The sequence below is a fragment of the Uloborus diversus genome, chromosome 2 (assembly GCF_026930045.1).
Source record: "Uloborus diversus isolate 005 chromosome 2, Udiv.v.3.1, whole genome shotgun sequence".
Classification (NCBI taxonomy): Eukaryota; Metazoa; Arthropoda; class Arachnida; order Araneae; family Uloboridae; genus Uloborus; species Uloborus diversus.
The window spans coordinates 75865601-75883260 of record NC_072732.1 but is presented as its reverse complement, the minus strand read 5'-3'; the positions used below and the strand labels follow the sequence as shown (position 1 = coordinate 75883260).

At 32.6% G+C, this 17660-nt stretch overlaps 1 protein-coding gene across 1 annotated transcript; it reads left to right on the top strand.

The window, feature by feature from the left end:
- The first annotated feature begins 1895 nt into the window (after nt 1-1895).
- On the top strand, nt 1896-15364 carry LOC129235237 (polyubiquitin-C). The gene is made up of 4 exons (XM_054868946.1): nt 1896-2104; nt 4316-6857; nt 6934-7161; nt 15043-15364. Exons 2-4 carry the CDS (start codon nt 4322-4324, stop codon nt 15246-15248), a joined length of 2970 nt encoding a protein of 989 aa, XP_054724921.1. The 5' UTR covers nt 1896-2104; nt 4316-4321; the 3' UTR covers nt 15249-15364.
- Nucleotides 15365-17660: the final 2296 nt, after the last annotated feature.

Here is a 17660-nt window from a genome sequence, read left to right as displayed (position 1 = left end):
GTATGTATGTTTTTTTTTTCTTTTGTTTTGTTTGTCCACTCACAGCGTCTCACCTAGTGAACCGATTTTGATGATTCTTTTTTTAATGGATAGGGGATGGCTCAACTTAGGTCCCATTACTTTGTTTGGCCATATTTGTCCTGTAGAAAATAAGTTATGGGCAAAAACCCATAAATTTCATGCAATTTCCCTATTAAATGATTAAATTTAAAACCCATTGTTATGAAAGTTTGGTGCCATACGAGAGTATGTAATTTGTAGTAATATTAATAGTAATTGTAATGATAACTTTGAATGAAGGCTTATCTGAAGCAAGCATCAAGTTTCTTCAGGAAGATATTTCGATAATAATCGGGAATCTGGCGCTGTCGTCTCTTCTTTGGCGTAAATAATTTTATTTTGGTAACCTTGCTGATTTATAGTAACAATATGTGAATTATCGAAATCTTCCCTTCTTCAGTACTATTGCTCCATAGTGGGGGTAAACCTAACCTGGAAGCGAGGTGATGCAGTGATTAGGATCTGCTTAGCCTTCACAATGCTACCATTAGGTTTGCCTCAACTACAGTAGTATTTTTTTTCGTTATCATCTATGCCAATAACAAATGATGGGGGCTAAGTAAGAAAATACAGAATTGCATCATGAGCAACTTAAATGCTGTGAAATGTAAATTAGTTAGGAAAACTTAATACTTAAATGGTTATAATTAAATTAACTACACATTTATTCCAAAGAGAACAAAGATAAGGTTTTAGTGCCAATCGCTTAAAGTTTAACGCATGTTTATAGTTTTTTTTTTTTTAGTATGGAGCATTTTTATGAAACAAATATGGTGAAGTTTCGTGATGGTAACTTCTTACTGTTTCTGAAATACCTACATTTATACTAAAAAGAATGAAATAAAAAAATTTTGAAAAAAAAAAAAAAATGGAACCGACTTCAAATTTGCTCTAAAAAGTGAAAAATAATTTTATTCTTTAAACACCATCGATAATGCTTTTAAACATAATTTTTGAAGTTGGCGCAAAAACGATAGATAAAATCGTTCACAGCCATAACTCAACTACAACTATAAATTTAACCACACCCAGTTTCTTCACTATCACATAAAGTATGCATTGATGACAACATATTTGAATAACGACATAAATGTTTCGTTCGTAACTTTGGATGTTTTTCTGAAAAAAATATGAACGAAGCATGGTTACACTAGATTTTACGTTTTGTTTTTGCGCCAACTTCAAAAATTATGTTTAAAAGCATTATCGATGGTGTTTAAAGAATAAAATTATTTTTCACTTTTTAGAGCAAATTTGAAGTCGGTTCCATTTTTTTTTTTTTCAAAATTTTTTTATACATATTATTATTTAATTGATATTATTTCAATAGCCAAGGCCCGATTAATATATTAAGGGGGGGGGACGAAAACCAAATAATTTTTTGGGCCCCTTTACAAATTTGGGCAAAGGATAAAATAATTTCAGCCATTGACTAAAACAATTTTTGCCATTTGGGGGTCCCTAAATAGAAGGGGGGGGGGGGGTTCTAGACCACGGTCTAGTCTGCCTATTCCGTAATCAGGCCCTGCAAAATTCACCCTCATGAACCCCCCCCCCCACTTGAAACATCATCAGACGCTCACGCTGTGAACAATCAATTATACCGATATTGAAATTCTTCATGAGCAATTAATGTAAAAAAACATCTGATTCGAGAATTTCGTGCTCACGTGGTTATGATTCATAATATTTACTTTTTCTTGCAAGAGCAAGAGCAAGCACTGATGCGCAGTCCCACCGCGACTCGGAGTAAACTCGAAAGCCGCAATTTCTTTATTGAGGCTCTCGAATTTTCGTTTCGAAATACTTCCTTCACAAACTGGGAATATGCTGGGATCGCGTCAACAGAGGCGTAGGTTAGCTTCCCGAGCCCCATGACGTCAGAGTATCTAGAAGTTTACACGCAATTCTGGAACAGCAGCTGATATCTTTGACCAATGAACGGTCGACAACTGTTAGCTAGTCAAATACGTCAGATTGCAGTATAAAAATCGAATTTCGCCATTTCGTGCTAAATTACAGGCGTTGATAGCATTTGGAAAAGGTAAGAGCAGTTGTTTTAAATTTCAAACTTAAGCAGACTAAAATTTTATTTAAATCAATTTATTTCTATTAAATTAATTCAGATATTCTTTGGCAGGTATGTAGAAAAGAATTATGAAATGTATCTGCTTATTTACTAGCGTACCTAAAAATGATTGAAAGTGACGTATTTCCATTGTAACGACGCTAGAATTTAAGAAATTTTGCTGTTGTGTCTAATATGTATAAGATTTCTTTTTATTGTTTAAAAGTGAATTATTTTTTTTTGAATGTCTTATCTTTCCTAGTATTACGCTGTTATGACATTCTTTCATCTTGCATTTTCAAAACAAGGCATTTAAAAAATTGTTTTTACAAAGGGAATTGATGGCAATTGGCAGTATTTTATCTGTGATAACTGAAGTTTTAATAGTTTCTGTGCTTTTCAAAGCACTCTTGTTTATGAAAGTGAATCATCAAAATATTTTCCTGTGAAGTCAAGGACTTATGGCTTCAGTTTTCGCCAACAATAGGCCTAGTAATCCACACTGACATGTTCTGTTAATTTAAAATTTCTCCTAAAATTGTTTTATTGAAAGCGTATTGTAATAGAATTGTTTCTCTTTGGTTTATATTCTTTATTTTTTCCTCAAGTGATTTGTCATGTCGAATTTACTAAATTGCTAATTAAACTATTCATTCTGGTTTCCACTCGGAAAATACTTTTTGTCAGTTTGGTAAGTCAGACTGTCTGATAAGCTGAATTGTAGTAAATTTCTATAGGCGATTGAATGTTTGACTTTTTTTGTCACGAATTGTAAAAAATCAACCTAATTATGTTGCTAAATCTGTGGAACTAATTTAACTGTAATTTCAGTAACGGCATATTTCCAGTATTTCTTTAACCTTATCGCACAAATAAACGAAGCAAAGACAGTTTACTTTGTTATAACAAAGTTTTACTTCGTTATAATAAAGTAAACTGCAAATTTTGTTCAGTAGCAAAGAATAATCTTTAGGAAAGCCAGGTGAGGGTTGAATAAGCTTGGTCTTCATGAAATTTTCCTCCATATCCAGTACTTGTGTTTATCATTCAGTTATTGAGTTTTTTTAGATGTTAAGAAAATGAGGTTTTTCAAAGTTGTGACGTGAGTGAATGTTTGGAAAGTCATATTTTACTTTGATGTCTTGCAATTGCACTCTAGCCATAAATTAATTGCTTTACGTTGTTTTGAAATTACAAAAAACCTCTTAATTCAGAAACAAACTAATTAATGCTTATCTCTAAAATACTCGTTAATTTTGACATTGACTTGAATTTAAACTAGCCTACTGTTACTGCTTTGAAAGTAACATAAAATTTCTGTTATGTTGTATTAGGATGAAAATTCAGTGTACCACTTTACTTTTGAGTTCCCAAAAATTAAGATATCAGAAATATGAACTATTTAGTTGTAGATGTTTTTATTTAAAGGCGGGGCGGGGTGGGATATTAAACTAGCTTTGTCTCGATGGGAATATTGTGTTACAGAAGTTTTGAGTCTAACTGCTATACGATACTGCTTATTTCCTACTCTGATCAAAGGCCTCCTTTATCAATGTCAGATGCTGTCTGTAACAAAATTTACGTGATAAATTATAAGTTAATAAGAACATTTATTAGATACTACTAAATTCTAAATATCCGGGAACGGAAATATTTCATTAAGGGACCTGTCTTGGGAATTTAAGATGTTTTTCAATATCATAAGGTTTTGAGAAAATGAAACGGCGTAATGGAAAGCCAAGAAAAGTCAAAGAAAGTCTTCTTCCCCTTCTCCACTCACTTATTACTGTCAGGATGCAAATAGTTCTCGATATTCTTCTCCTTTTCTAATAGGAAAAGTAAACACTTTGCATATGTATTTAACATAAATCTTAGAGATTTGAACCCTATCATTCTGCCTTTAATTTTTTCAAAAGTTTAAAAGCTTTTGAAACACTTATTAAATTTTAGCATAATATATCTTTCATATTTCTTAAGTTCTCATTCATCCTCAAAACTGGGGGGGTTATAAAACAAAAAATAAAATGATCTAATCACATTTTTTATGCTGGGCATTTAACAAATAGTTTATCAATGAATTTTACATATAGTTAATATTCATAAATTAAAAATATGTCAAGCTTTTTTCAAAACTAAACTTCATGATTTATTGTAATATTGTGAGTTAAAATTCATTTTTAATTTCAGGTCAAAATGCAGATCTTTGTGAAAACTCTGACTGGTAAAACCATCACTTTGGAAGTTGAGCCAAGTGATACTATTGAAAATGTTAAAGCCAAAATTCAAGACAAGGAAGGAATTCCTCCTGATCAGCAGAGATTGATTTTTGCAGGAAAGCAACTGGAAGATGGAAGAACCCTTTCAGATTACAACATCCAGAAAGAATCCACCTTACATTTAGTATTGAGATTGAGAGGTGGAATGCAGATCTTTGTGAAAACTCTAACTGGGAAAACAATAACTCTTGAAGTAGAGCCTAGTGACACTATTGAAAATGTGAAAGCAAAAATTCAGGATAAAGAAGGAATTCCGCCTGATCAGCAACGTTTGATTTTCGCAGGAAAACAACTTGATGATGGAAGAACCTTGTCTGATTATAACATCCAGAAGGAATCTACTCTCCATTTAGTATTACGTCTAAGAGGTGGAATGCAAATATTCGTTAAGACTCTAACTGGTAAAACAATTACATTAGAGGTTGAACCAAGTGATACCATAGAAAATGTAAAAGCCAAAATTCAAGATAAAGAAGGTATCCCACCAGATCAGCAGAGGTTGATTTTTGCTGGCAAACAGCTTGAAGATGGTCGCACACTGTCTGACTACAACATTCAGAAAGAGTCGACTTTACATTTGGTTTTGCGCTTAAGGGGAGGAATGCAAATCTTCGTGAAAACACTTACTGGAAAGACTATTACCTTAGAAGTGGAGCCAAGTGATACAATTGAAAACGTAAAAGCTAAAATTCAAGATAAGGAAGGAATCCCACCAGATCAACAAAGATTAATATTTGCAGGTAAGCAGCTTGAAGATGGGCGAACTCTGTCAGACTATAACATTCAAAAAGAATCTACTTTGCATCTTGTATTAAGGTTGCGTGGTGGTATGCAGATTTTTGTGAAAACTTTAACAGGGAAGACAATAACTCTTGAAGTTGAGCCAAGCGATACAATAGAAAATGTGAAAGCTAAGATTCAAGATAAAGAAGGCATTCCTCCTGATCAACAGAGATTAATTTTTGCTGGAAAACAGCTGGAAGATGGCCGCACATTATCAGATTACAACATCCAAAAAGAATCAACTTTGCATCTTGTGCTTAGGCTGAGAGGTGGAATGCAAATTTTTGTTAAGACTCTTACTGGGAAAACAATAACACTTGAAGTAGAACCAAGCGATACAATTGAAAATGTAAAAGCTAAAATACAAGATAAAGAAGGTATCCCTCCTGATCAGCAGAGATTAATTTTTGCTGGGAAGCAATTAGAAGATGGTCGCACGTTATCAGATTATAATATCCAAAAAGAATCAACATTGCATCTTGTATTAAGACTTAGAGGTGGTATGCAAATATTTGTGAAAACTCTTACTGGCAAGACCATAACTCTTGAAGTGGAACCCAGTGATACAATAGAGAATGTAAAAGCCAAGATTCAAGATAAAGAAGGCATTCCCCCAGATCAACAGCGACTTATTTTTGCAGGTAAACAACTTGAAGATGGGAGGACTCTTTCAGATTATAATATTCAAAAAGAATCAACCTTGCATCTTGTGTTAAGACTTCGAGGAGGTATGCAAATTTTTGTGAAAACTCTTACTGGTAAAACCATAACACTTGAAGTTGAACCAAGTGATACCATTGAAAATGTAAAAGCAAAAATTCAAGATAAAGAAGGCATTCCTCCTGATCAACAACGTCTGATTTTTGCTGGCAAACAACTTGAAGATGGACGTACGCTTTCGGACTACAATATTCAAAAAGAATCCACTTTACATCTTGTGTTGAGACTGCGAGGTGGAATGCAAATTTTTGTAAAAACTTTGACTGGGAAAACCATAACCTTAGAAGTTGAGCCTAGTGATACAATAGAGAATGTAAAAGCAAAAATTCAAGACAAAGAAGGTATACCTCCTGATCAACAGCGTCTCATCTTTGCTGGTAAGCAACTAGAAGATGGTCGTACATTATCAGACTATAATATTCAAAAAGAATCTACTCTGCACTTAGTATTGAGATTAAGGGGAGGAATGCAAATTTTTGTTAAAACTTTAACTGGGAAGACCATTACTTTGGAAGTTGAGCCCAGTGACACTATCGAAAACGTGAAAGCGAAAATTCAAGATAAAGAAGGTATTCCTCCAGATCAGCAGAGGTTAATATTTGCTGGAAAACAGCTAGAAGATGGTCGCACTTTGTCAGATTATAACATTCAGAAAGAATCGACCTTGCACTTAGTTCTAAGGTTACGAGGAGGTATGCAAATATTTGTTAAGACTTTAACTGGCAAAACCATTACTCTGGAAGTTGAACCAAGTGACACAATTGAGAATGTGAAAGCTAAAATTCAGGACAAAGAAGGCATTCCACCTGATCAACAAAGGCTCATCTTTGCTGGCAAACAATTGGAAGATGGGCGTACTTTGTCGGATTACAACATACAGAAAGAGTCGACACTTCATCTTGTGCTTAGGTTGAGAGGAGGGATGCAAATTTTTGTGAAGACTTTGACAGGTAATGATTGTTGCTTAAGCTTTATTTAAAAAAAGTTTTCTAATAGTTATTTTCTAACCAATCTTATTCTTTTCAGGCAAGACGATTACATTGGAGGTGGAACCAAGTGATACCATAGAGAATGTGAAGGCTAAAATTCAGGACAAAGAAGGAATACCTCCCGATCAACAAAGGCTGATATTTGCAGGAAAGCAGTTAGAAGATGGAAGAACTTTGTCAGATTATAATATTCAGAAAGAGTCCACTTTGCATTTGGTCTTACGTTTAAGAGGAGGAATGCAGATCTTCGTAAAAACTCTAACAGGTAAGAAATTTCTTTTTTGTATTAGTTTTCCCAATGACATAAAGCAGTGAGAAGCAAAGGGATATAAGTGGCAAAATTAGAAATTTGGAGATAACCAATAGAGACGTACCGAGTACTCGGTAATTACTCGGTACTCGGCATACTCGGCCAATTTGCCGAGTACTCGGTACTCGGCCAAATTCTGATCAGATACTCGGCCAATACCGAGTAGTTGCAAAAAGTTGAATATTGTCCAAGACAGATACCAAAATTTATTTTTAAAAAAAAGGATTATATTCTGCAATATTTTACAATTAAAATTTATAAGTCAAATTTAAATTTTGAGAATAATGAAGTTCGTAATGCTTCAATGGTATAAATCTTTCTTTTAATGTCCCCAAAGTTTATTAAACTTGTTTATTAAAAATTATGCAAAAAAAGGCAAGTATAGAGAATATGGAATTTTTATATAAAAAATGGATATTTCCTACAAACAAAAATTAGTTATAAAAAATATAAAAATACCTTTGCTTAAAAAATTAAAGGAAATAAAACAATGTTAAAAGCACAGTGTAGGAACACTGCAGATACGTGTTTTGGAAGTTACAAGGAATTCCTTTTTCTATGCACAAAATGGGAGCTCGTGGATTTAAAGGCATCCGACAAAAGTTGGGTTTTTTTGTTGAATGTACCTTCTCTAGCTCACATGTTATGCACTGAAAAAGACATTCCTTGTAAGGGGAGGGGGCGGAAACATGTATCTGCAGTGTTCTTGCACATTTGTTTTATCTGCTTTAAAAAAATATTTATGTTCGGCGGACTAGAACTGTAATTGATTGGTATACAGTGAAACCCCTCCTAACAGACACCCCTCTTATGCGGACAATTTTTAATTCCCCAGTTCCAATGCAAATAACATTATTAAATCCCTGTCCTGCGGACACCTCTCTATTGCGGACAAAAAAAATTGTCGTGTTAGTGTCCGCATTAGAGGGATTTTACTGTAATTTGTTTTAATTCCAACTTGATTAATCATACCTTTTATTTATTTATTTATTTTTAATTTTAAAAATCATTTTTTGGTAAAATATTTGACAAACAAAATTGTTTATATAATGCGTAATTAAATTTCACCAGGAATTTAGTTTTAAAAACTATTATATGGACAAGGAGGTCTATACAACTATTCCAATAACTTCAAAATTCATCACATGTGTCGGTGGTTCTTGTTAAAACATAATTGGTACTTTTCTCCGCACACACCCCACCTCTTAGCCGTAGGCCTTAGGTTCCACCGCCCGGGGGGTCCGCGTAGCGGGCCCCCCGCACGGCTGGGTGCGGCGGTCGATAACATAATTGGTACTGGGTAACTCGGCCGAGTCGTGAAAGGCCGAATACTCGGTAACTCGGTACTCGGCCGAGTAGTGAAAGGCCGAGTACTCGGCTACTCGGCCAAAGTGCTACTCGGTACGTCTCTAATAACCAATATACATGGTAGATGAACCTTTCTTCAGTCTTAGGCCAAGAGATGGTACTAGTAGCCTTGGTAATTGTTGCTATACAGAATGATTTAGAAAAGTAATTCTATGAAAGCCTACCTAGGACATTATCTTTTAACGCATTTTACTTAAAACCTTTGAAATGTCCACTTACATCCCTTTGCTTCTTACTGCTTCATATTAAATTGGAAAAATCTTGTAACGAAAATGAATGTTTAATATTAGATTACACATAAAATATATAAATAGCTTTCTGTAGAACCAGTTTTTCAAATTTTTACTGGTTAACACTTAAGAGAAGTTTTGTTTAAAACATTTCAATGAATGATAAATTCACTTGATTATTATAAGATTTTCCTTTAAATTCAAATTGTACCTTATGAAAAATCATAAATGTATTTAATCTTAAAATTAAAGTTATTGAACCCTTGGAGCCAGTATTCATTCAATAATCGATAAAATGAAGTTTCAGTTTTTCAAATAGATGCATTAATTTGTTATATTAACTTGTGACACTGTTAATTCCATCTCTAAGAATAGTAAACTCCTAATTATCGGTTTCAGATAATCTGTGGATCTTTTCGCATTTTCTTCTGAGCTAAGGATATTGTAATTGTTAAATTTTACATAATTGTTTTTATTCAATGTTACTACATTCAATGTTTTTAGTTATAATTGAAATGTATCGGTTATTAACCGTTTAACCGCCGAACTATTGACGGATGATCAAATTTGAGTAATTTTTTGAAATTATGTCTATTTATGTCTAGTAAATACAGAAATAAAATAAAATTTCCAGAAAAAATTTTTTTACTATGATTTTCAGTGTGTTCCATTTTTGGAACATTGGCGTTTTGCATGAAGTTTTTTTTTCAGAGAATTTTTTTAAACTAAGAGGTTTTGAATGCGGTTTTTATCTTAGCATACTTTATTGCGGAAAAAATAATATTTTAAATTGCATTTGTGTACATATCAGAATTCAGAAAATCCAATACAGAAATATCTAATGCCCATCATATGAAACGAAGCGTTGCTGGTGAAGTCGTTTGTCGCAATGGAAACATTTCTTAGTCGTATTTTTTTGCACACCGAGCAATGTCCTTGGGATGCAGATACAATATAATGTCCGTCAGACATTCTTGACCGTTTATGTAAATGACAACGAGGCCCTGGAGGACTTTCCACTCGTACTTTTCTTCTTAGGAGGTGAGTTGTTATTTCTCTTCGGAACTCTAAATGCTTCATCTTGACTTCGTGTAAATCACAATGAAGTAACCAACTAGCTACAACTGAAATATTCAGCGCATTACTAAAAAGATTCCACCACCATTTTTTACTCCTCAAATGAGGTCTGTAGCTCCCTAAAAGTTTATCCAAGACGTCCACACCCCCCATTTCTTCATTGTATCTCTTGATAAGTTGAGGTTGTGGCACATCTATCTTGCATTTCTGCGCATTTGAGTAACATTTTACAGATGCAAGTGGCTCATGTGTATAACAATTAGATGCTACTGTAACCACTGCATTATCTTTCCAGCTGCACATGTACACTGATCCATCAGAACGATAGTCAAAATTTCCGCGATCTTCTTTAGAAAGGGCATTTTTGGATTTCCGTGGACAATGGCCAGTTCGGTTTTCACGAATTGTTCCTGTTGCTCGTACACTTTTTTTTTGATAGTTGAGAAATTAAGTCATATGATGTAAAAAAGTTATCAAAGTATACTTTATGCTTAGACGTGTCAGTCAAAACTGATAATAGATCATTTACAACTCTGGATCCTAATTGCACATCAGGGGATCCTTCTTTTTTGCCTGAATAAATCTCCATGGATTATGGGTATCCACTTGAAGAGCACAGCATCCAAATTTTGAAGCCGAATCTTATTGGTTTTCATCTAATAAACATTTTACATGAATGCCGACCGTAGTAGGGAACCATAGATTCATCTATGCTTAATTTTTCATGAAATACACCAAATTGTTGAGGGTTTTTACTCAATTCTTCGTAAATAAGGAAAACTTTTCTTAGTTCGTCATTTTGTTTTAATTCATGGTTGTCCATCAAATGAAAGTTGTTTTTAATTTTTCGAAAACGATTTTGAGGCATAACTGTTAGTACAATTGGCACAGATGTATCTTCTGCACTGCTCCAATACATATCTTCAGAAGGAACAGAATGGTACCCACTCAATAGCAACAAACCAAAAAATTGTAGGATTTCATCTCTGTCAACATCTATTCTTCCTCAGTGATATTGCCTAGTTCATCAGGGGGTAATTGGCATATATCTACATCTGACAAATCCGAATCTGACAATGTCTCTAAATAAGCCACAGCTTGTTCTACAGTAAGAAATCTTGTAGACATTTTTTAACATTTATGAACAGTTGGTATACGTCAAACAGAATTTCCTTTCGCCCGAAAACAAAGCTAGCGAATTATTGAACTGCATTTAAAATATGAATAATAAAACTCTCACTAATATTATTTTTTATTATTACGTGACAATGCAGCTGTCCGAGCAGGTGTGGATTCGGAGCCATATAGTCCGTCAAACAGAAGACTGTTATTATTTTCTTTGCTAACGAAACCTCATATCCTTTCAAAATATAAACTTACTTGGTTTTGCCAACATCTACATCAGAGTACATTCAAAATGAGAAAAAAAAAAGAAACATATATTACGAAAAATGAAATTTCCCCTTGGAAGTCGAACGATTTACTTCTTGGAAATTTGACTCCCTAAAAGCGCCAATGTTCCAAAATTGGAACATGCTATTTTGAAGGGGTACACCTTTCGGAAATATCATTGTACATTTCTACAAGCATTTTAAAATCATATATTGAAGTATTTTTCACAACTATAATAAATATCATCATATTTTCTGAAAAAACCAATTTTTGGTAAATTTTATAAGAAAAAGTTGCAAAAAGCTAAAAAAACACTCATCTTTGAAAAATCGCAATAAATAATTGAAAACATATAAACAATCAAGCAGGAAATCAAAAAATACTTTGAAATAAGACTAAACTGTGTTAAAAAAAACTTGTTTATTTTAACGTTATTTCTTGGGAAAATTTTCACTTAAATATGATGTTCCATTTTTGGAACATTGGCAGGTAAACGGTTAAAATTTTTTAGCTATTGTATACACTAAGTATAGTTTTTACCTATTCCGATTATCTCCTGTTACCATGCCACCCTATTCCTCACATAATACTTTACTGCTCCAAATGATACACTAGTAGGAAGAATTCATAATATTACTTTTAAAAAGTCCTCAAATTGAAGCATTTTTGCATTAAGATTGTTTATATACTTAAATCAATATTAACACATAATCTAAATAGAATTATCCAATAATCACATACCTACGCGATTTAAATTTTTGATCATATCAGTTAGTTATTATAAACATTAATTTAATTGTAGATCATGACTTTAATATTCCAAATAATGCTTGATAAATTTCATTCTAATAAAAAATTAGCAGCATGTGCTTTTCTGGTACTAACAGAGCAAAAGTAAAATCTGAACTAGGGATACATATTAATTACAAAAAAAAAGAACTACGTTAAAAATGTTAAAAAAATGAATGGAAAGGTATATGGAGAATTAAATGATATTGTTCGCATTTATAAATGCTAAAACTCAACATACAGAGCTTTAGTCTCGGCACTTCAGCTAAATAGGGAAGTTTTCGATTTTTCAATTTTATTTTTATGATAGAGTAACATGTTGAAAGTGTGCTAGCTGTACTAAACTTGGGAGCAATTTCATTTTTTTAATTAATGGATTGCCATTCTAGAATTAATTTTTCATCATTTGAAAGAATCTTTAACTTTCTTTTCACGCCTATCATCTTGGTTTTCTAAGTAGTCACAACTTATTCAAGCAAGCAAACACAGAACACAACCTAAACCAGAAAACAATGTAAAACGTCTTTTAATTTGATAAAGATCATTAACCACGAACTTGAAAAACTTATCCAACATATCAAATCTATTAAGCTCGCCCAGGGGTTGGAAAAACATTTTTCTTGTAGCGAACTAAAACTTTATTAAAAATGTAGTTAACTACAACTACTTTTGAAAAGTAGTCGCTACTTTTTAAAAAATAAATAAATGAAAAGCATTAGATTTAAAATGTGAAAGAATTAAACCTTCAAATTTTAAATTCTTTTTTGACAGTGAATTTTTAATTCAAGAAGTACAACTCGCCTACTTGAAAATTTAAATAGATGCAGGTGTAGTTTGATTTAAATTTTACATAGGCATACATATACATAAAATTGATTAAGGTGAAGGAAAACATATTTTAAACAAGAGAAATTTTGATTTCCTTTGAGTTATTTTTATAGGAACTTATATTCTGTAAGAGCTAAGTAACTGATTTTGAGCTTCAAGTTACGGGTCTGGACATGGACACCATCTCCTTTCTTTTGCTGCTGATAAAATGAATAAAAAGATTATTCAATTTTACCGAATAACCTCAAAAAAATACAATATTTAACAACTGACTTTTATTACGTTAACATGTCAACTCAATCGGTGAAAAAGAAAAAATATTAAGAAATAGGAAAAATATCTCAAACGGTCCTAGTATTAAAAATCAAATGCTAATAAATATCCGAAGAAATATGTAACAGAATTAAGAATGTTTACATTACTTATGTGTAATTTTAAACTGCAGTGGATTCGCACTGCAACGCAATTCAAAAAACGCGAAACGGCTATATAGCGTTCTCCTCGAAGAACAAATTTTGGAGCTAGCGCGAATTCCTCACCTGCAACACGAAAATTTTCGGAACTGAATCGATGGGCTTAAGTATTGCCTTTTTTATTGGGTAATTAAATTTTTTTGTACCGTAAATGGACTTCTTCTTTAGTATCACTGAAAGCGGAAGTTCTCACACCGTACTAGTCGAAACATCGCTTTGTTGACTTACAAATCACCACTCCGTATATTTTTCATTCTAAACATGGCGTTGATGAAACATAATTTCACACAAGTGGGCTGTTAAGCTAAAGTTTGAAAATAAAAGGAAAAATAGAAAGTTTCTGACAACTAAAGAAATATAAAGATTTTTCAAATGCTTGAAGAACCAAAAATGCGTCGAATGCTTGAAACATATTAAAATGTTTATCTACGAGACATTTTCTGAAAGATTGCCAGAAAGCACAAACGCTGCACTGATTTGGCAATTATAGCTTATTCTTTTCTTTCTACGCATGCTCTATTCAAGGCGAATATTGGGAAAATTTGAACATCTCGATGCCAAACAAATTAATGGCGTCAATGAACGTACGGTATCATATGTCTGAGGTCAGCTCGTATTTTTCAAAGTTTTATGCGAATCTAATTGTAACTTTTACTCGCTTAAGACTTCCACCTGTCGGATTCGTTTGAAACCTCGTTTCTTTTTTTTTTTTTGAAACTTTATTTATAAATAGTTTTTCGAAATCGCTACAAACTTTTGTATTGAACTACTCGCTACTCTACTTTTTTGAAAAGTAGTGCGCTACACTACAAACTACTAAAAAATGTAGCTACTAAAGTAGTGTCGCTACTTGTAGCGCGCTATTTCCAACCACTGAGCTCTCCTCATTGTCCCATTATCAGCCCTCTGCTATGCTTCCGAGAAAGCATTCGAAACAAATCCTTTTGTTAGTCTTCTTAAAAACCTATTCTTGGACAAGGCGCATTTCTTTTCCATTTCCCTTGAGGACAAATGCTACCCAAGTGTGTAAGAAAGAACAAGCTTTCTTGAAAATTGCATGAAATATTAGATATTTCATTCTTTAGCATATTGTAAATATTTGTATCGTGAAAAATGTACATTATTTTAACTTATGTTACCTTTATATAAGGTAACATACGTTAATGTAAAATTTTGTTTTATTATTCTTAACCTTTATTTCTGTTTAGTTAGTTTTTGTAGGGAATGTGCTGATTATTGAAAGTCTTTGCCAAAAATGAACTTTAACTGATTTTGATATATTTTTATCTAGAAATACTTAATCGGAGAATTAAGTAACTTAATTTTTCTTTCTCTTTTGAATATAAGGCAAGGAAATATTTTTCTATAGAAATATCAGAATTTTCTGTGCTAATAAATTCACCTAATTAGAATTTTTTTCATCATTTTGTTCATTTATGACTTAATCTTGTTTAGTGTAATGGTGATCGCTTAACGCGGTCCCTGAAAATGTATTGCTGGTGAGTCTACCATTTACCTAATAGTAGAAATCGTTTTTCTTTATAAAGGTTGGCAAGCTAGTAACATAATAAAAATAAATCAAATTCTTTTGTTCCAGTGTATAATTAGATATAATCCAAACCATTTCTTATTTTTGACTTGCATGTATTTGTTAGATGGTAAAAAAAAATTCTTTTCAGGCAAAACGATAACTCTCGAGGTTGAGCCCAGTGACACAATCGAAAATGTTAAAGCAAAAATCCAGGACAAAGAAGGAATACCTCCAGATCAGCAAAGGCTTATATTTGCTGGGAAACAACTTGAAGATGGTAGAACCTTGTCGGATTATAATATTCAGAAAGAATCAACCCTGCATCTTGTCCTGAGACTTAGAGGAGGAAATTAAGTTTCATTTTTCAGCTGTGAACTTTGATTTTAAGTGCTATGTAAACGGAACAAAATTTTTCCACTTGTTTTGATCTTTATATTTTTAGAAGATTTAATAAACAATTGATTCAGGCATTAAGGTTCTTATTTTTTGAGTGTTCTTTTGAAATTTTGCTTAAATTTGTATTGAACAGTTTGTTGTTCTTGTCGTGACTGTATATCCAACATCAATGCATGAACCGACATTTTTTAAAAGACGGTAATTTAGTTTTCCTATATGTATGCATATTTGTAAATTAAAAAAATAATGCAAAAATGACTTGCACATCCTCAAGGGAAAAATATGTTTGACACTTTTCGCAATATAATCTAACAGCTGTTCAATTTTTCCCTCCTTGCAAACCCCCTTCCAAATCTGAAAATTTGGCAAACCCCCTAGGGACTAAATTAGTTAACGCAAAATAAAGGAAAAACAGGTACTAGCACAATAACATTTAAGATATTTTTTTAGTTTGGTGCTGCTACATAGTTAATTACAAGAATGAAAACTAATTGCAAAATGCAGAATTAAATATTGCTACAAACTAAAATAACTGCAAAACCCCAAAAAGTTCAAACATCTGACTGTTGAAATTTTTCCTTAGGTTCAGCTTTGTATTGATATCCTTTTATGATAAATCCTTCCTCACATAGAAACTTAATCCTACATTTATTAAAATTTACAGTAGATTTTTCCGACAGATAGATACATTTATCTCTTTTGCTTAATCAGAAGTTTATAAGAGTATTTTACCTGTAGAAAAACCTTTCGAAGAACTGCAATTTAACTAAATGGTATTTTTTCTTTAATTAAACTTACAAAGGTCTCTGAATTTGTCTTCTTGAAGAGTAGAGTTCAGCTGTTTCACTGCCTACATTAAGCATTTGAGTGCTGTTCTCGTCCTTATAAGTGAGGGAAAAAAAATGCGTATATTGAAAAATAGAAATTCCTATAATTTATTCTAATTATACAAGTAACTTTTACTAAAACCTTAAGCTCACTTATTACAAGAGAATTTCTTCAAAAATTTAATAAATTCCTTATTTATGGTTGCATTCCATTTATTTTTTTTTTACTGCTCAAACCTTACTCTTACAAGCTATGCCGACGAAAATTTTCTGAAGTTCCCGTGGGATTATTGGGTGCTAGCCCTTTGTTTTAAAACAAATAGCGTGATATCATTTTCGGCACACCAGAAAATAAGTGCAATCGTCGTTGCACTCATGTCTGGTGTGCCGAAATGGTAAAGAACTTCAAAAATCAATTAAAGCTATTTCAGACGCTCTCGCTCTCATATTCTCCGTGTAATGTTTTCATCAATTTTAATCGATTTTCCGATCAAAAGTTACTGAGAAAACAAACGCCTTCATATTCCACCATCTGAGGACATCGTATTCATAAGTGGAGTTTTTTTCATAGGTACTATGCTATTCTTAATGGCAGACGTAAAGCTGGCGCTTTGACTTATGTAATTCTTTTAAGTGTAAACTATGTCGGCAAGTGTGTTAACATTTCAATGCTAAGAGTGTCAAATGTGTGAAAGAAAAATGAACAGCTGTTAAACAAAATTTGCTTGAACATGAATCTTTATCTCAAATAAGCATGTTAAAATTCCGCCATTACGATATTATTTTCCCGAACCACTGGTTGGGAACCGCTGATCTAACACTAACCAATCTACTTCAGGAAGATGTCAATAATTTGATTCTAAAAATTATCAAGCTGCTGTAGTTTTTGTTCATTGTGGTTACAGAATGTATCTTAATATGAATTTTTTTAAAAAAAGGAACTAGACAACACAAGTTTCTGAATATGCTTACATTTTATCAATTATTGTCCTTTAAGGATTTTCATTTAAAATGGTTTTAGAGCTTTAACATACTTTTGGATGGTCCAGAACCTAGCCTTGCTTTTAGTTACCAACATGGGAGTCTTCACAGGCTGCAAGGTGTGCAGTGTACACCTTGGAGAAAGTGATTCTTCTTGATACAGATTCTTGGGAGAAAGTGTACACTTTCTCCCTCTGGCTTTTAAAAGTGAAATATTTATTTGAAAAGGTAATTAGCTAAATGCTTCGCTTAATATCCATTTTTTAAATTTGAATAAGTGAACTAAATTCAGTTCAGCAGAAAATTAATAAGTACAAAAATATTGTAGGCAGAGAAAGAGAACATGTATTTTTCATCGGTGTTAAAATTTATCGGAATTGGCTTCAAAAAAAAAAAAGATTAAAAAAAAAAAATTTGTGATTTACATGTGTATTAATTTTGCTGGCAGTCATGGCTTTGAAATTTTGAGGTTTTATGCAGGGGTGGAAAATTTGCGACAAAAATTTTTATTATCCAAAAACATGCGCTAAAAGGAAAAAAGTAGCATTCATTTCTTGTCATT